Source organism: Pimephales promelas, chromosome 1 (assembly GCF_988280905.1).
Source record: "Pimephales promelas chromosome 1, fPimPro1.hap1.1, whole genome shotgun sequence".
NCBI lineage: Eukaryota > Metazoa > Chordata > Actinopteri > Cypriniformes > Leuciscidae > Pimephales > Pimephales promelas.
In genome coordinates, this window is record NC_142769.1 from 2,245,179 (window position 1) to 2,258,488 (window position 13,310).

General features: G+C 37.1%; 1 protein-coding gene across 3 annotated transcripts in view; it reads left to right on the forward strand.

Annotated features, from left to right (window-relative positions):
* The window catches only part of adamts7 (ADAM metallopeptidase with thrombospondin type 1 motif 7), a 73,869-nt gene that overhangs the window by 38,475 nt on the left and 22,084 nt on the right, over positions 1–13,310 (forward strand). For all 3 annotated transcript variants that reach the window (XM_089134640.1, XM_089134662.1, XM_089134692.1), the window contains 4 exons: positions 723–856; positions 5,588–5,708; positions 5,820–6,064; positions 8,876–9,023. In XM_089134640.1, the coding sequence (XP_088990766.1) occupies positions 723–856; positions 5,588–5,708; positions 5,820–6,064; positions 8,876–9,023 (648 nt within the window). The remainder of the gene's footprint in view (positions 1–722; positions 857–5,587; positions 5,709–5,819; positions 6,065–8,875; positions 9,024–13,310) is intronic.

A 13,310-nucleotide genomic window follows, 5' to 3' on the forward strand; every position in this document is an offset into this window, starting at 1 on the left:
TTAAAAATATATGCATCGCGTTACATAAATATTTGAATAAATATCGCGTTACACCAAATGATGATTCATCTTTCCATAAATCATCATCAAAACAAAATTTTCTTTTGGCTTTTGTGCCATAACAAATGTGTTATATAAACGCTCAGTTACAGCAGCCAGAGGAAAACCTGGTGTTATAAAGTCAGGGGTCAAGAGCCCAACTAAATCATTCCTAATAACAACTTCTGTAGACGAATGATAAAAGTCAAACTGGTTAGTAATAAGTGAAGCTGGTAATGCTGTTTGTGGAGTTGTTCAACCGTCCTCGGCTGAGATCTTGAGAGATTTAAACATTTTATCTTCAGTTGATTTCATCTAATATCATGGTTGGAATTCAGTTGTAGTTCTTGTGTTTCTTGTGTTTCAGATGTTCATCATTAATGCCCAACAATCACTTAATTAATCACTTAATTTCTTGACTCCAATAACTACTTTTAGTGAACTCAACTGAAATAATTTCAGAGTACTCATAACTATTGTTTTTAATTAACTTAAATGAATTGAGGCATTCCTCAAATGAAATGAGTTAGCTTAACTTGTTACAGAAAATCATGATTCTTCATTTATCCTGAATGGTGCAGCTCTAGCACTTCATATGTAGTGTACTGGGGTGATAAAAAGAGTTTTTGTGGAGGCTTTTTTTAAATAGATGTTACGGGAAGGCTACGTTTGTGTGATTTCAGTTGATCCGTGCGAGCTGCACTGCAGACCTGTGAACGAGCAGTTCTCGGAGCGGATGCTAGACACGGTCTTGGACGGGACGCAGTGTTATGAAGGCAGTCAGAGACGGGACATATGCGTGAACGGCATTTGCAAGGTTGGTAATGGCTTTGACCTCTTTGCTCAGTCTCAGACTCTCCTTGTAAATTTCTACTTGTCATTTTCTTCGCAAGCCATTGAGAGTCTGTCAGCTTGAGTATCAGTCAACTGTGAAATTATATGACACAAGAGAAACTCAAAAACATATCTGAACAAGTCCTTGTTCGTCCCCAGGCTGAAATGCATGCATGGTAATGATGAATAAAGAAGGAAGCTTGTTTTTGATGCAGTCTTGCTTCTACAGAGCTCACTGAACCAACCATAGCCTTATTATACTGTTATAGGCACACTGTAAAAAAATATTGATGGTTTAACTTAAAAAAGTACAATTTTAAGTTCATTGAACTGGAAAAAGTGAGTTAATACAATGAAGGAGATTCATTTAACCATCAGAAACTCAAAATTGTATGTTATCTGAACTAAATAAATTATTTAAGTTGATTTGACAAAAGAAAAAATGTGGTGATTACTACACTGTAAAAAAATATTGTTGGTTTAACTTAAAAAAGTAAATAACCTGGGTTGCCTTAAAAATCTTAAGTTGATTGAACTGGAAAAGTGAGTTAATACAATGAAGGAGATTGATTTAACCATCAGAAACTCAAAATTATATGTTATCTGAACTAAATAAATTATTTAAGTTGATTTGACAAAAGAAAATATGTTGTGATTACTACACTGTAAAAAATATTGTTGGTTTAACTTAAAAAAGTAAGTAACCTGGGTTGCCTTAAAAATTTTAAGTTGATTGAACTGGAAAAGTGAGTTAATACAATGAAGGAGATTGATTTAATCATCAGAAACTCAAAATAATAAGTTATCTCAACTAAATAAATTATTATAAAAGAAAATATGTTGTGATAACAAATCTTGAAAATATTTTTTACAGTGCAGTAAAATTGTGGAGATTTTTTGAAGAGAATCTCTTCTGAAGAGAGCTATTTCACTTGCGTTTGTCATCTAGCAGAAGATAAAACATTGGAAAACCTGAACACATGCCTTATGTCAAGGCAAGAAACACACCTATAATAATCCTTTGTTATAATTTGATGATGTGATTTATTCATATCAGATACACATTGTGTAGAAAACTATAAAGTTGACTCTATTATTCTCCCGGTCCACCGGATAGTGTGTATCCGATTGGAATCTTATTGGAGACATTATTAACTATCCACACTGTGTATCTCAACGGTTCAGATCTGATTTGTGTGTCCCGTTGTGTTCTTTCCGTGTCAACATTGTATTGTAATTTTTTGCTCGACTGGCTAAACAACACAACCTTGTTTCTGCATCAACATTCAGCAAGTTTTCTATAACAGCGTCTGGCATGTTAACATTTTACGTGGCGTGAGAAAGACATAAACCACACGAAATCTGATTAGAGTGGTCAGGATTTCAAACCATATATGAATAGTTGCTCAAAATGGATTTCATGTGATTTATTATTATTATTTTTTGCTGTTTACATTTTCTAAATATGATCGGATTCTAATTGGATTGGTACAAAAATTGGTTCCCTTTTGTGTCGATGGCGATTTGGGGAACGCCTCTGCATGAACCGATGTCTGAAACGCTTATCTAATCACGGCAATCGTATTGGCCGGCGACAGCTAATGACATCACTACTAGTGCGATGTGGAATTATATAAGGGGAGCCTGGAGAACCTGTCAACATCTTTTCATCTTCAGAGACTGTTTTGTTTGTACGCTTCAACCTGAAACTTCAAAAAGGTAATCATGGCTTGTGAAAAATGCTCAGGAAGTGTGTGCATCTGTGTCGAAGATATTTGATACTTAATGACACACAACTTGTGCGTTTATTGTTTGGGCTCCTGAGGATTCTGCTTGTGACACTATGACAGCTACACTCTCGTCTGCTCTCTTCTCGAGGGAAGAGGGTTAGACATCTGTACCAGGATCGAATCGTTTTTTCAGAGGGAGCTCGCTGAGGAGGTTGTGTGAACCGTTAATCTCTCGCGCCCCTCAGAGACTTTTGAGAGGTGCAGGATGAGGATGTATTATCACTAACATCCTCTGATCCAGCAGCGAGTGCTCTGCTGTGTATAAAAACATCCAGCCCAAGAGAGCAGGAAATGGCTAATGAGGGTGAAGAGGATTTCCAACCCGTCCCCTCGCGTCCCCTGTGTTAAGCTGTTCAGTGTTACGCTCTTCAGTGAAGCTTCAACTGTCGTAGGTGCACGTGAGGGAAGAGGCCGTTCGTAACTTGATGAACGATTTCTTTCCCGTCATAAAGCTCCAGCTCTCGTGAGCCTTCCATTCCTGCCCGATCTACACAATGAGATGGAAAAGGCATGGAAGAGCCCAAATTCAGTGCACATTCATCGCCATTCATGTTGAGAGAATGCGAAAACACAGCTATGTAAGTAGTTGGGCCTTTAAAGGTCCCCTTGAAAGCGGCTCTCCAACGAGTTGGATGCTTAGCATTGCAAAGGCATTAAGTATCACGTTGCAGGCTCCCACGAAGCCTCCCTGTTTCTAGCCCAGAGCCTGGTCAATACTTGATCAGGTTTGAGCATAGTATTCCAGAATCTATCTGAGGATTGTTCTGTATGAATATTTAGCTTCCCAAGTCTGGTCGGAAGGTCGAAGGACTCTCACGAGGTCTCCCTGTTAGATCAGCCCTAGAGCTGGAGGCGCTCCCCTTATCAGGGTCCCTTTTCAGAGTGCCCAGCCTCCACGGGGCTTTGAAGCACTGTGTAGATCCAGGATCGAGTAGAGTTACTCCCCTCGTTTGCAAGGGTTAGAAAAAGAGTTCTACACTCCAGGATGCCCGTTAGGCATAGGTCATAAGACTAGGTCAGTAAATGTGAGCCATTACTGCCACTATCTGCAGTCTTCCCTATTGGATGCCTCAACAAGTGAGGCAAGTTTTGGTGGAGAATCTGTTTAGGAAAAAGATGGGTTGTTGGCAAGTCTAGGTCAGTAAATTAGACCAGGTCAGCCCTCCCAGGTGGCATGTGGGGTTGACTTCATGCCACCCTCAGAAAGTGACTGGATGGGACTCCTTTGGACCCCCTGGTCATATTCCCTAAAGGAATCCCTTGCATGGAAGCTGTTGGTTCCAAGCCTTTGAGTTTGAGTGGCCTCGGTAGGCCTTCATTGTTTTGAAGGCCTCCTTGAAGCTTATAGCTTGGGCAGTGGCTGTAGGAAATATTATCACTGACAGCCAGTATGTGACCCTAACGCTGCCTTCACACTGGCAGTTGAAATCAGCTCCGTAATACGCAATACGTTCCCAACGGACGTCGTACTACACAGTGAAAAGCGTCGGACGCGGGTAGAACAAAAATGGGGGAGAGATTAAAGTTTGATTCTGTCAGTTCTGTATGATCTCTCTGATTAGGGTTATGCTGCGTGAGGAAAGTTTCTCAGGACGTTGACATGTCAGGTCGGCTAAAAAATGTGATATAGTGGTCAATAGTTCAATGTCTACCTTCAATTTAATTGTATTAACTGCCCTTATAAACGTTAGAAAGTCATGAAAATAAAAAATGACATCACAAATTATCGTTATAAAATCAATATTTATTTTATTAAAAGTTAATAATTCAGGTTTGTTTATCAGTACCATAGCAACGCTCAACTTCCGCTGGAATTGTCGGATAGGAACCGTCCGTAGCTTTTCGCAAGAGTTCAAATTTTTGAACGCATCCGGATGACCAACGGACACGATTTTCTTCGCACCGCACTCGGTCGGACCCGTTTCGGACCCATTCGCATGCGGTCTGCGAATCTCCATAGGAAATGAATGACTTCCGGTCGTTTCGCAGCCGCATCGGAGCTGATTTCAACTGCCAGTGTGAAGGCGGCGTAAGGGGGAGTGTTTTGGCATTTCAGTGAAACTGCCATCTTTGAAGTTTTTATCACAGCATAATTTGGCATGCACTCCCCTCAGCATAGCAGCGTTGGTATATCATTCCCCAAAGTACGACTGTAACCTTTGTTCCCTGAGAACAGGAAAAACTGCGTCTTTCGCCAAATGCCTTTGGGGATGCCTGCTGGACAGTCCCTTCAGACGATGAGATGTTGACATATTCTCCCCTTATATACTTCCGGGTCACACTAGTACTGATGTCATAGGATTGAAGATATAGGATTGTCGTGATTAGATAAGCATTTCAGACACCGGTTCACACGGAGGCATTCCCCAAAGCGCCATCGACGCAGCGTCTCGTTCCCTGTTCTTAGGGAACAGAGGTTACAGTTGTAACCTGAAACGATTTGGACGTTGCAAGTAAGTAAACATTCACAACCATCCAGTAGAGCTGCACGATTAATCTAATTCAGATCTGTGTTGCTGCTGATGTCTACAGTAGCGTTCAAAACAGAGAAAATCCCTTTTTGGACATAATTGCACTTCAAATAACGATTGTATCAATTACATCGTTTCACCAGTAGTTGTGACTGTCAGATTAATCAATTAAACATTTTAAATAGACTGCAGCATTCAACATTTTGTCAGAACCTCTAGTAAATTACATGTTATTTTGTTTCGTTGCCTGTTTAGAATCATGATCTCTGTTTAAACAAAAAAAATGATTCTTAATTTTTCCAGAATCGTACCATCCAGAATAACCTAATAACCACTTAGCAACACCCTGGCAACCAATCAGAACACCCAATCATTATAACAGACAGCATGGAGGATGCACTTTTTAAAATTAAATGTTTTTTTTTTTTTATCTTTTATATGATCGTGTCACAGTACATAGGCTGTGATTATGAAATCGACTCGGATGCCGTTGAGGATCAATGTGGGGTTTGCCATGGAAATGGATCTACATGTGAGACAGTGAGAAAGACCTTTGAGGACAGCGAAGGGCTCGGTTTGTGAAAGTAGCATTCATGTCATAAATATATTACAGTACACATTTGTTTTCTTTCTACTTAATTTGTTTTAATAAGCTGAGGTTGTTGTTGTTTTTTTTGTCTCCCAGGCTATGTAGACATAGGCCTTATTCCGGAAGGAGCACGGGACATCCGTATTGAGGAAGTCGCAGAGGCTGAGAACTACTTGGCATTACGCAGTAGTGACCCTGATAAATATTTCCTGAACGGTGGCTGGACGATCCAGTGGAATGGCGAGTATAAGGGAGCAGGAACAGTATTCACTTATGAAAGGACCGGGCAGCTGGAAAACATATCTTCCCCCGGGCCGACCATGGAGCCGGTGTGGATTCAGGTACTACTTCCATGCATTCAAACAGAATCTAGTATGTCATGTTTGGGGGGTTTTGGTTTCAGAAGCACCTGCTAAAGTGTTCTGCTAAACTAGGTCACAGTGTAGTGAATTGATGCCTGAAATGTGGTTTAGAGTTCAAATAGAGGCTTAAAATGGTAAACATAATTTAACATCTCACATTTAGAGTAGTTCACTTTAAAAAAAAAAAACGGTTCAAGGTCCAAATGAGAGTTTCAGTGCAAACTGTTCAAAGGGATTTAAACGACTCCAGTCGATGAATAAGGGTCTTATCAAGCGAAACGATCGCTCATTTAATAAATAAATAAAGTTTAAGTTTTATAAGCTCAAATGCTCGCCTTGCTCTGTACTACGATGCATGTTCGCGACATCAAAATGAACGAATCTTTTTCTGAATCAGTTTGTTCGTTTCGTTCGTTGAATGAACCAAATGACTCGTAAAAAGATTCATTTATTTTGATGAACGAGTTCAAACAGGAGAGTCACGAATGTGCATCGCAGTACAGAGCAAAGTGAGCATTTGAGCTTATAAAACTTAAACTTTGTTATTTATTAAATGAGCGATTGTTTCGCTTGATAAGACCTTTATTCGTAGTCTGGAATCGTTTAAAGCCCTTCGAACAGTTTGCACTTAAACTGTCTTTTGGACCTTGAACCGTTTGGTTCCCATTGAAGTCCATTATATGGAGAAAAATGCTGAAATGTTTTCATCAAAAATCTTAATTTCTTTTCGACTGAAGAAAGAAAGACATGGACATCTTGGATGACATGGGGGTGAGTAAGTTATTAGCAAAAGTTTTTTCAAAAGGGAACTACTCCTTTAAGGTTAGGTTTAGTGGTTTCAGGGTTAGTACTGAGTTATTAGCCAGTTATATCAATTACTATCATGAGTACATAGTATGTATATGGGGAACAGGACTGTAGTGCTTAATAAATAGTTTTTTTTAAATAAATGTGTCCATCAACAGTAAATAAAGTAACATTTTGAAGTGTATCAACCTTAATTTTGAACAATACCCCTTCTTGTCTTAAGACAACTTTTTTTGATCCACTTCAAATGTTGACTACTGTATTTGAACAGGACTGGAAAAGTGAAATCAATGGATTTGCATCAAGCGGGAACTAGCTTTGTGAACTTTTTCAATAACAAAATATTAATATATGACTTTATTCCAGTTCTTGTTTAATTAGCAGAATATATTTAGTGGATTGATTATTGAACTTACTGCATAGAAGGCTTATTCCCCATTAATCATTAGCAGACAGAGTCTGATTATTAATAGAGAATGTGCATGCTTTTTTTATGTTGGAGTGCCAATAAAGCGAGGACGCCGTTTATGAGGGATTTAGGCTAGTATGTCTAGCAGAGACGGGGCAATCTAGATAAAGGACTTCCTCCCACTGAGTGATTTAAGACCTTTGGCTCGAAGCCTTTGCGCGGGTGGGGAACGAGGGATTTCTACAGCAGCAGGAGGCAGACAAATGAAATCTGGATCCATAGTAAAGTCTTCTTATCACTATCCGTATTTTAAAATCCCATGTGGCTGAGACTAGCCTACAACCTCACATTTTTCTGTTTTACCCTCAGTGTGTTCACACTTGTAGTTTGGTTGTCATGGTTCTGGTTCACTTAGTGTTCACACTGTCGAACCTAAAGATAAAAACAAAAGCTTTTATGACGTATATTTTGTGACGGAACTTACCGAACATCCAAAAGAATCCTGTGCGCTGGACTAAATATGAATGTGTGTATTTTTACCAGCTGAGAACTCTTGAAAAGCTTATAATATGTGTAACGGAGTTAAAACAGCACCAGGAATCCCAAAAATGTGAGAAAACGCGGTTCTGACGCTCGTACCGAACTGTACAAGCCATTACCCTTCAAATTGTGCAAATTGAAAATAAGAAATGTAAATTTCGCAAAAACTCCCATATATCGCAAAAAAAGTTTTTACATACGCAGAAGGTAGTTTGAAAAAGGAATGTTTCACAAAACTGCAATGGAAATAGTTTTTTTACAGGTCACCTGATGTACGTTAAAGTCAATCATTCTTTAAAGATGACGCTGTATGTTTTAGACAGAAGATAGAAGTTCTTTATTAAAGCTACACTGTGTGACTCTTTTAGTTTATTCTTAGCTAAAAACACTTATATATTTGCTCATTAATGTATATTTACTTCGTTCAAGTAATAAAGTATTCTCGTGAGTGTATAATACGCCATTGAAAATACATACGGGTAAGGGGTTCGCCATGTTGCCCCTCCATCTTGAAAGTACATTAGCCAAAGAGGGACATACCCGTTAATTCAGGCTTACGTTTGAGTTAACACTCATGGACGAGGTCGAACTGGAAGCCATGCTAATCTTTGACTACATTGGCCACAATAGGAGTTAAAACGACATCAGAATTGAGAGGAACAGAAACTAATATTCACTGGATGGTCATGTACCTTTTCACCACCAGATGGGGGTAAAAATCACACAGTGTAGCTTTAATGAAAAAAATCTCGCACCAATTAAAATAATACGATTTCACATAAAATATTCAAACAACTGTCTCTGGTCTCAGCACGAAGATATGTAAAAATGTGATAAACGCGCCAAAGATGCTATCTCTGAAATTGCATACTTTTAAAAAGTGTAGTATATTCGGACAGAGGGACAGACAATGCAATAGAATCATCGTAATATATATCTAAATGTATGGGCAAATCTGAGATTTGTGTGTTTTCACGTGATTTGTGTGTTCTTGTGTCAGGATATCTCTTTAATCTGGCCTCAATGTTCTCCAGCTGCTTTTTCAGGAGTCGAATCCTGGGGTGAGGTACGAGTACACCATAAGCAGAGACACTCTAGTCGATTCCAACAACGGCACTGCTGTCTCGTATTTCCAGTGGATTTATGGGAGTTGGACTCAGTGCAGCGCCACATGTGGAACTGGTAAGGAGTCGTCTTGTTGTACACTTACGCCCAATCCTGACGGATCTGCTTCACCACTCTATGTGTATTTACTTACACTGTTACAGTTTCATATTATACTGAAAAGTGCAGAAAGTTGATCTGTTGCTCTCTCTGCCTCTATTTGCTCGGTTTCACCAATAAATCAGCTCTCTGGAACAAATTGCGTTCTCAATAACTGCAGACAGACAGTGAACAGTGCCGAAATAAACTTTATAGGAAACAGACTTTGGACAAGCTGATGCTCAAATATAATACTGTGAAAACATCCCAGCTCAAATAAGCTTAGAAATAATACTTAAATAATGGTATAATATTGTCACATTTACTGTATTTCAATCTACGTGAGAGGGAGTTTTGTGTGATTTTAGATTTTAGGGGTTAAACAGATTTGTACTGACCAGGCCATATGGTTCGGCACGCATGTGATTCCTGGATTAACCCTCTGAGGTTGTTCGTTTCAGAGTCACACTCGGGGTGTTCGGGTCCAAATGGACCCAAAAGGGCGGGATTCATATTTTAAAAAGTTTGTCATGTTTTTTTATTTTTTATTTACTTGTTTTTTTTATAATATTTTTCCTTTTCTTTTTTGGTGTTTTGAGAAAATTTCAAAAATAAAAAAAAATTTATAATTAGTATTAATGCAATAATTATGACAAAATTTCCCATTGAATGTAATAGAAAAAATATTTTAAAAAATATATATATATTTTTTTTTAAAGCTGTATTTCATTTTAGAGTCAAGCTTAGGCCTCATAAAAGCAATTTTTGAAATGAGATGGATGCCATTTGGTGGACAAACTAAGCATTTTAAAAATGCAAAACACATGTATAATCAGAATTTTTTGGTGTGTGTGTGTGTGTGTGTATAAAAGTGTGTTTGTGTGGATGTGTCTGTTTTGCACTCTTTTTTATATATATATATATATATATATATATATTTTTATTGGAGGATGATGCATGTTACATTTGACAAGCATTGAAATATTTCTCCAGTTTCATTTTTTATCTTAAGAAACCAAAACCTTATAACCAAAAAAATAAATAAATAAAAAAATTAAAAAAAATAATAAAAAAATACCCCTCCCCCTTCCAACATGGTCATCCCACCCGCCCCCCCGCCCCCCCCCCACCCACCCAAAAAAAAAGTTAACAACATTTTGTACACATTTTTATAACACTTGAACATAGGAGTTTTTTGCTTTTTATTGTCTATGGGTCAATAAAACGAGACAATGGGATATATAGTCAAGAAGAGCGTGCAAAAAAAGTAATAGAAAAGTCACTGAATGTTCCCATATTTTAAGACAAATTATGGCCTTTCACAATTTTCAGCAACAAATGGGGTCTTTAGACTTGTTGTTCTCTAAATACCATTAAACATTCTCTGAATTCGTGATTAAAGTGTGTCTAATTTGACCCAGGGATCACAGCTGGGTATTTTTTTGGGCCAGCTGGCGGGTCAATCTAATCATTTCCAGTTAATGATCTGCCGCTGTTGTAATGAATGTAATTAGGAGCCATGCAGGAAGAAATACTATCGTCAATGTTTAAGAAAGTACATTTGAAGTTCCTGCAGTGTCGTTCATTCTCCGTTAAACAAATGGCTATATGATAATCAAAGTGTAATTATGACGAACATCCCGAGAGTTTTTACAAGCTCCTTTTACAAAAATCTTTTCCTCATGATGGACTACCTCTGATTTTGCTGCATATTTTGTTATTTGTATCTCAGAGACCAATATTTAATCTGAAAAAATTGAACTTTTTTTGTATTTGACAAGGCAGCTGAAATCACAGGCTTAAGGATTTGCATGCAATTGCACTCTGTGGGAAGCTTTGGTAAATGTATCGTTTAAATGATGTATTCATAAGGATCAACACTGGGATTAAAGTTTTATACAACTCTTTTCATTTAGAGATAGAAAAGTGCTAGCAAGTGGAGAGTTGGTAGAAATGATTTAGAGAAGCTGCTGAAGCTGAACCAATCGTATACAACACATTTATTTGTTAATCATTTCATATAGTTTTACTAATAGAAAGAGGTTTGTATACTGACCTGATTAGACTGAATATCTCATCCTTTGTATACTTGAGGTACCAGATAGAGTTTCTTAAAGCGGTATTGACATGGATTGTTTTTTATTATTATTATTTTAATATGTTCCTTAGATTTATGGCTTTGATTTTATAGTAATTTTAGAGTAAAAAATGAAGAGTTCATATACAAAAGCCTTCAAGTGCCATTTGAAATTTTCTTCTAGAATGATCATTTTTATCAAGCTTGCATATTTAAGTTCAGTGATTTCACTTAAATGGCAATGATAATTACCTATTAATTATTATTTGAGTGAAATTACTGAACTTCAATATACAAGCTTGATAAAAATCATCATTAAAGAAGAACATTTCAAATGGCATTTAGAGGCTTTTGCATCTAAACTGTTCAAATATTTTGTAAAATATAAATTTATATAAAATAAAAAATATAAAGTACAGTATATTTGATTTACTGTAAATTTAAACCTCCATATCTTTTTCATACTTTCATTTTTCGAAGTGTTTTCACTTCAGCAATAATCTGCTGAGTGTTTGCTTTAAAACAAGACCAAACTTGGGTATATAGTCAAACACTCTTGAATTACAGCCATTTAGTGCATTTAAACCCCCATTCTCAAAAAGGGGGGTGACAGCGAAGGGGTTAAGGGTTCACTTATGATGTTAATAAAGTTTTTTTGCATAATAAAAACACAAATATATATGCAGAAAATTATTATTTTCTACCTTCATTCTCACCCTGAAATGATCTGTTTTAAGTCGCGGCTCCTTTAAGGCTGTCAGTAAACGCTCACTATTAATATTGGCTAACATCATTGCATAGGAAACAGTATCAACACCCACTCGATATTGAAAACGTTATCCATATAAAACCATCATTTACAGACAAAGCATTATTAAGCATGTGGAGTACGTCAGAAACTGTTTACTGTATCAGTGTAGACAGCATCAGTCATTATAATGGATTTTATTTGTATTTGTCAGTGTAGGCATGACTGAATGCCAGGGGGCGGAGCCTATAGTGGATTCATGCTGTAAAACTATTGGTTGATGTCTTGCTCTGGGGGCGGGCATATGCAAATATATTTGCCTGTGTGATGTCACAGATCCCGAAATATCAAAATGAGCCATTTTTGGAGCTTGATTAAATAAATGAAAAATTTCATGAGGAGAATTCTTTAAGCTATGCAGGATGTTTTAATAGTGCGAAGGCAAATTTGATTTATTCTGTCATTTATTTTTCTGATGTATATTTTACTACTTCACTCAAGTAACTCCTCTTGAAATTAAAGTACATTGTATTGATTCTCGTTGATTATGATCAGTGGATAGTTTCACATGAAATTGTCTTTAGCTAAATGTGTTCTTTGTAACATTTGTTCATTTTAAAGGTCATTGCACAGCACATATAGTTTTTAATTAACATTTATTTGTAATGTTATTTGTAATAAAATATGAAAATGAAGTTGAATATTACAAAAAATGTGTCCATGTCTACCCCAAGAGCACCATTCGGGCTAGTTCTGAAGAGTTAGAGTGAATATGTTCATCTTTAGATGCAATTAACCGCTGCTCATCTTTAATTTGACTGAAGTGCTCAAACAAATGGCATCATTTAATTGATCTGGCACAGCAGGTAAATCAATTATTCTATATCAAAATTAGCAGAATTAAAGCTTTGTCGGTCCAAACTCAAATGAAGGGTTCCCAGGACATCAAATAATGTTTTAAAATAAGCTGAGCTATGCATTTATCATGCAAAAATGATATTATGAACTGAGTTAGTCTCAGCTTTAGACGTCACTCGCACTGACCGTTGTCATTCTGAAGATCTGGCTAAGCCAATAAATGATTAAATATGTGTGTGTGTGTGGGCAAAGTCATCTGGTGCAACTGAAAGAAATGCAAGATAGCACTGCTTTTAATCGAATTAATTACATTAATTGCGAATTAATCACACATCAATTTTGGCTTAGAAATGACACCCAAATGATTTAAAGCCATGGAACGGTGTATTTTTTTTTTATTCTAATAATGCTATGTGGTGAAAACATGAATGTGAATGATGCTCTGTGCAGTTCACAGGTCAGTGCTGCATCATCACGAAAGTTTCAGCCTTTCCAATATATCATATGATATAAACATGAGACAAAAACCCATCTGGGGCATTTTTGCCCCCATATCTTGAATTTTTGTGACATTTTTTTTTTA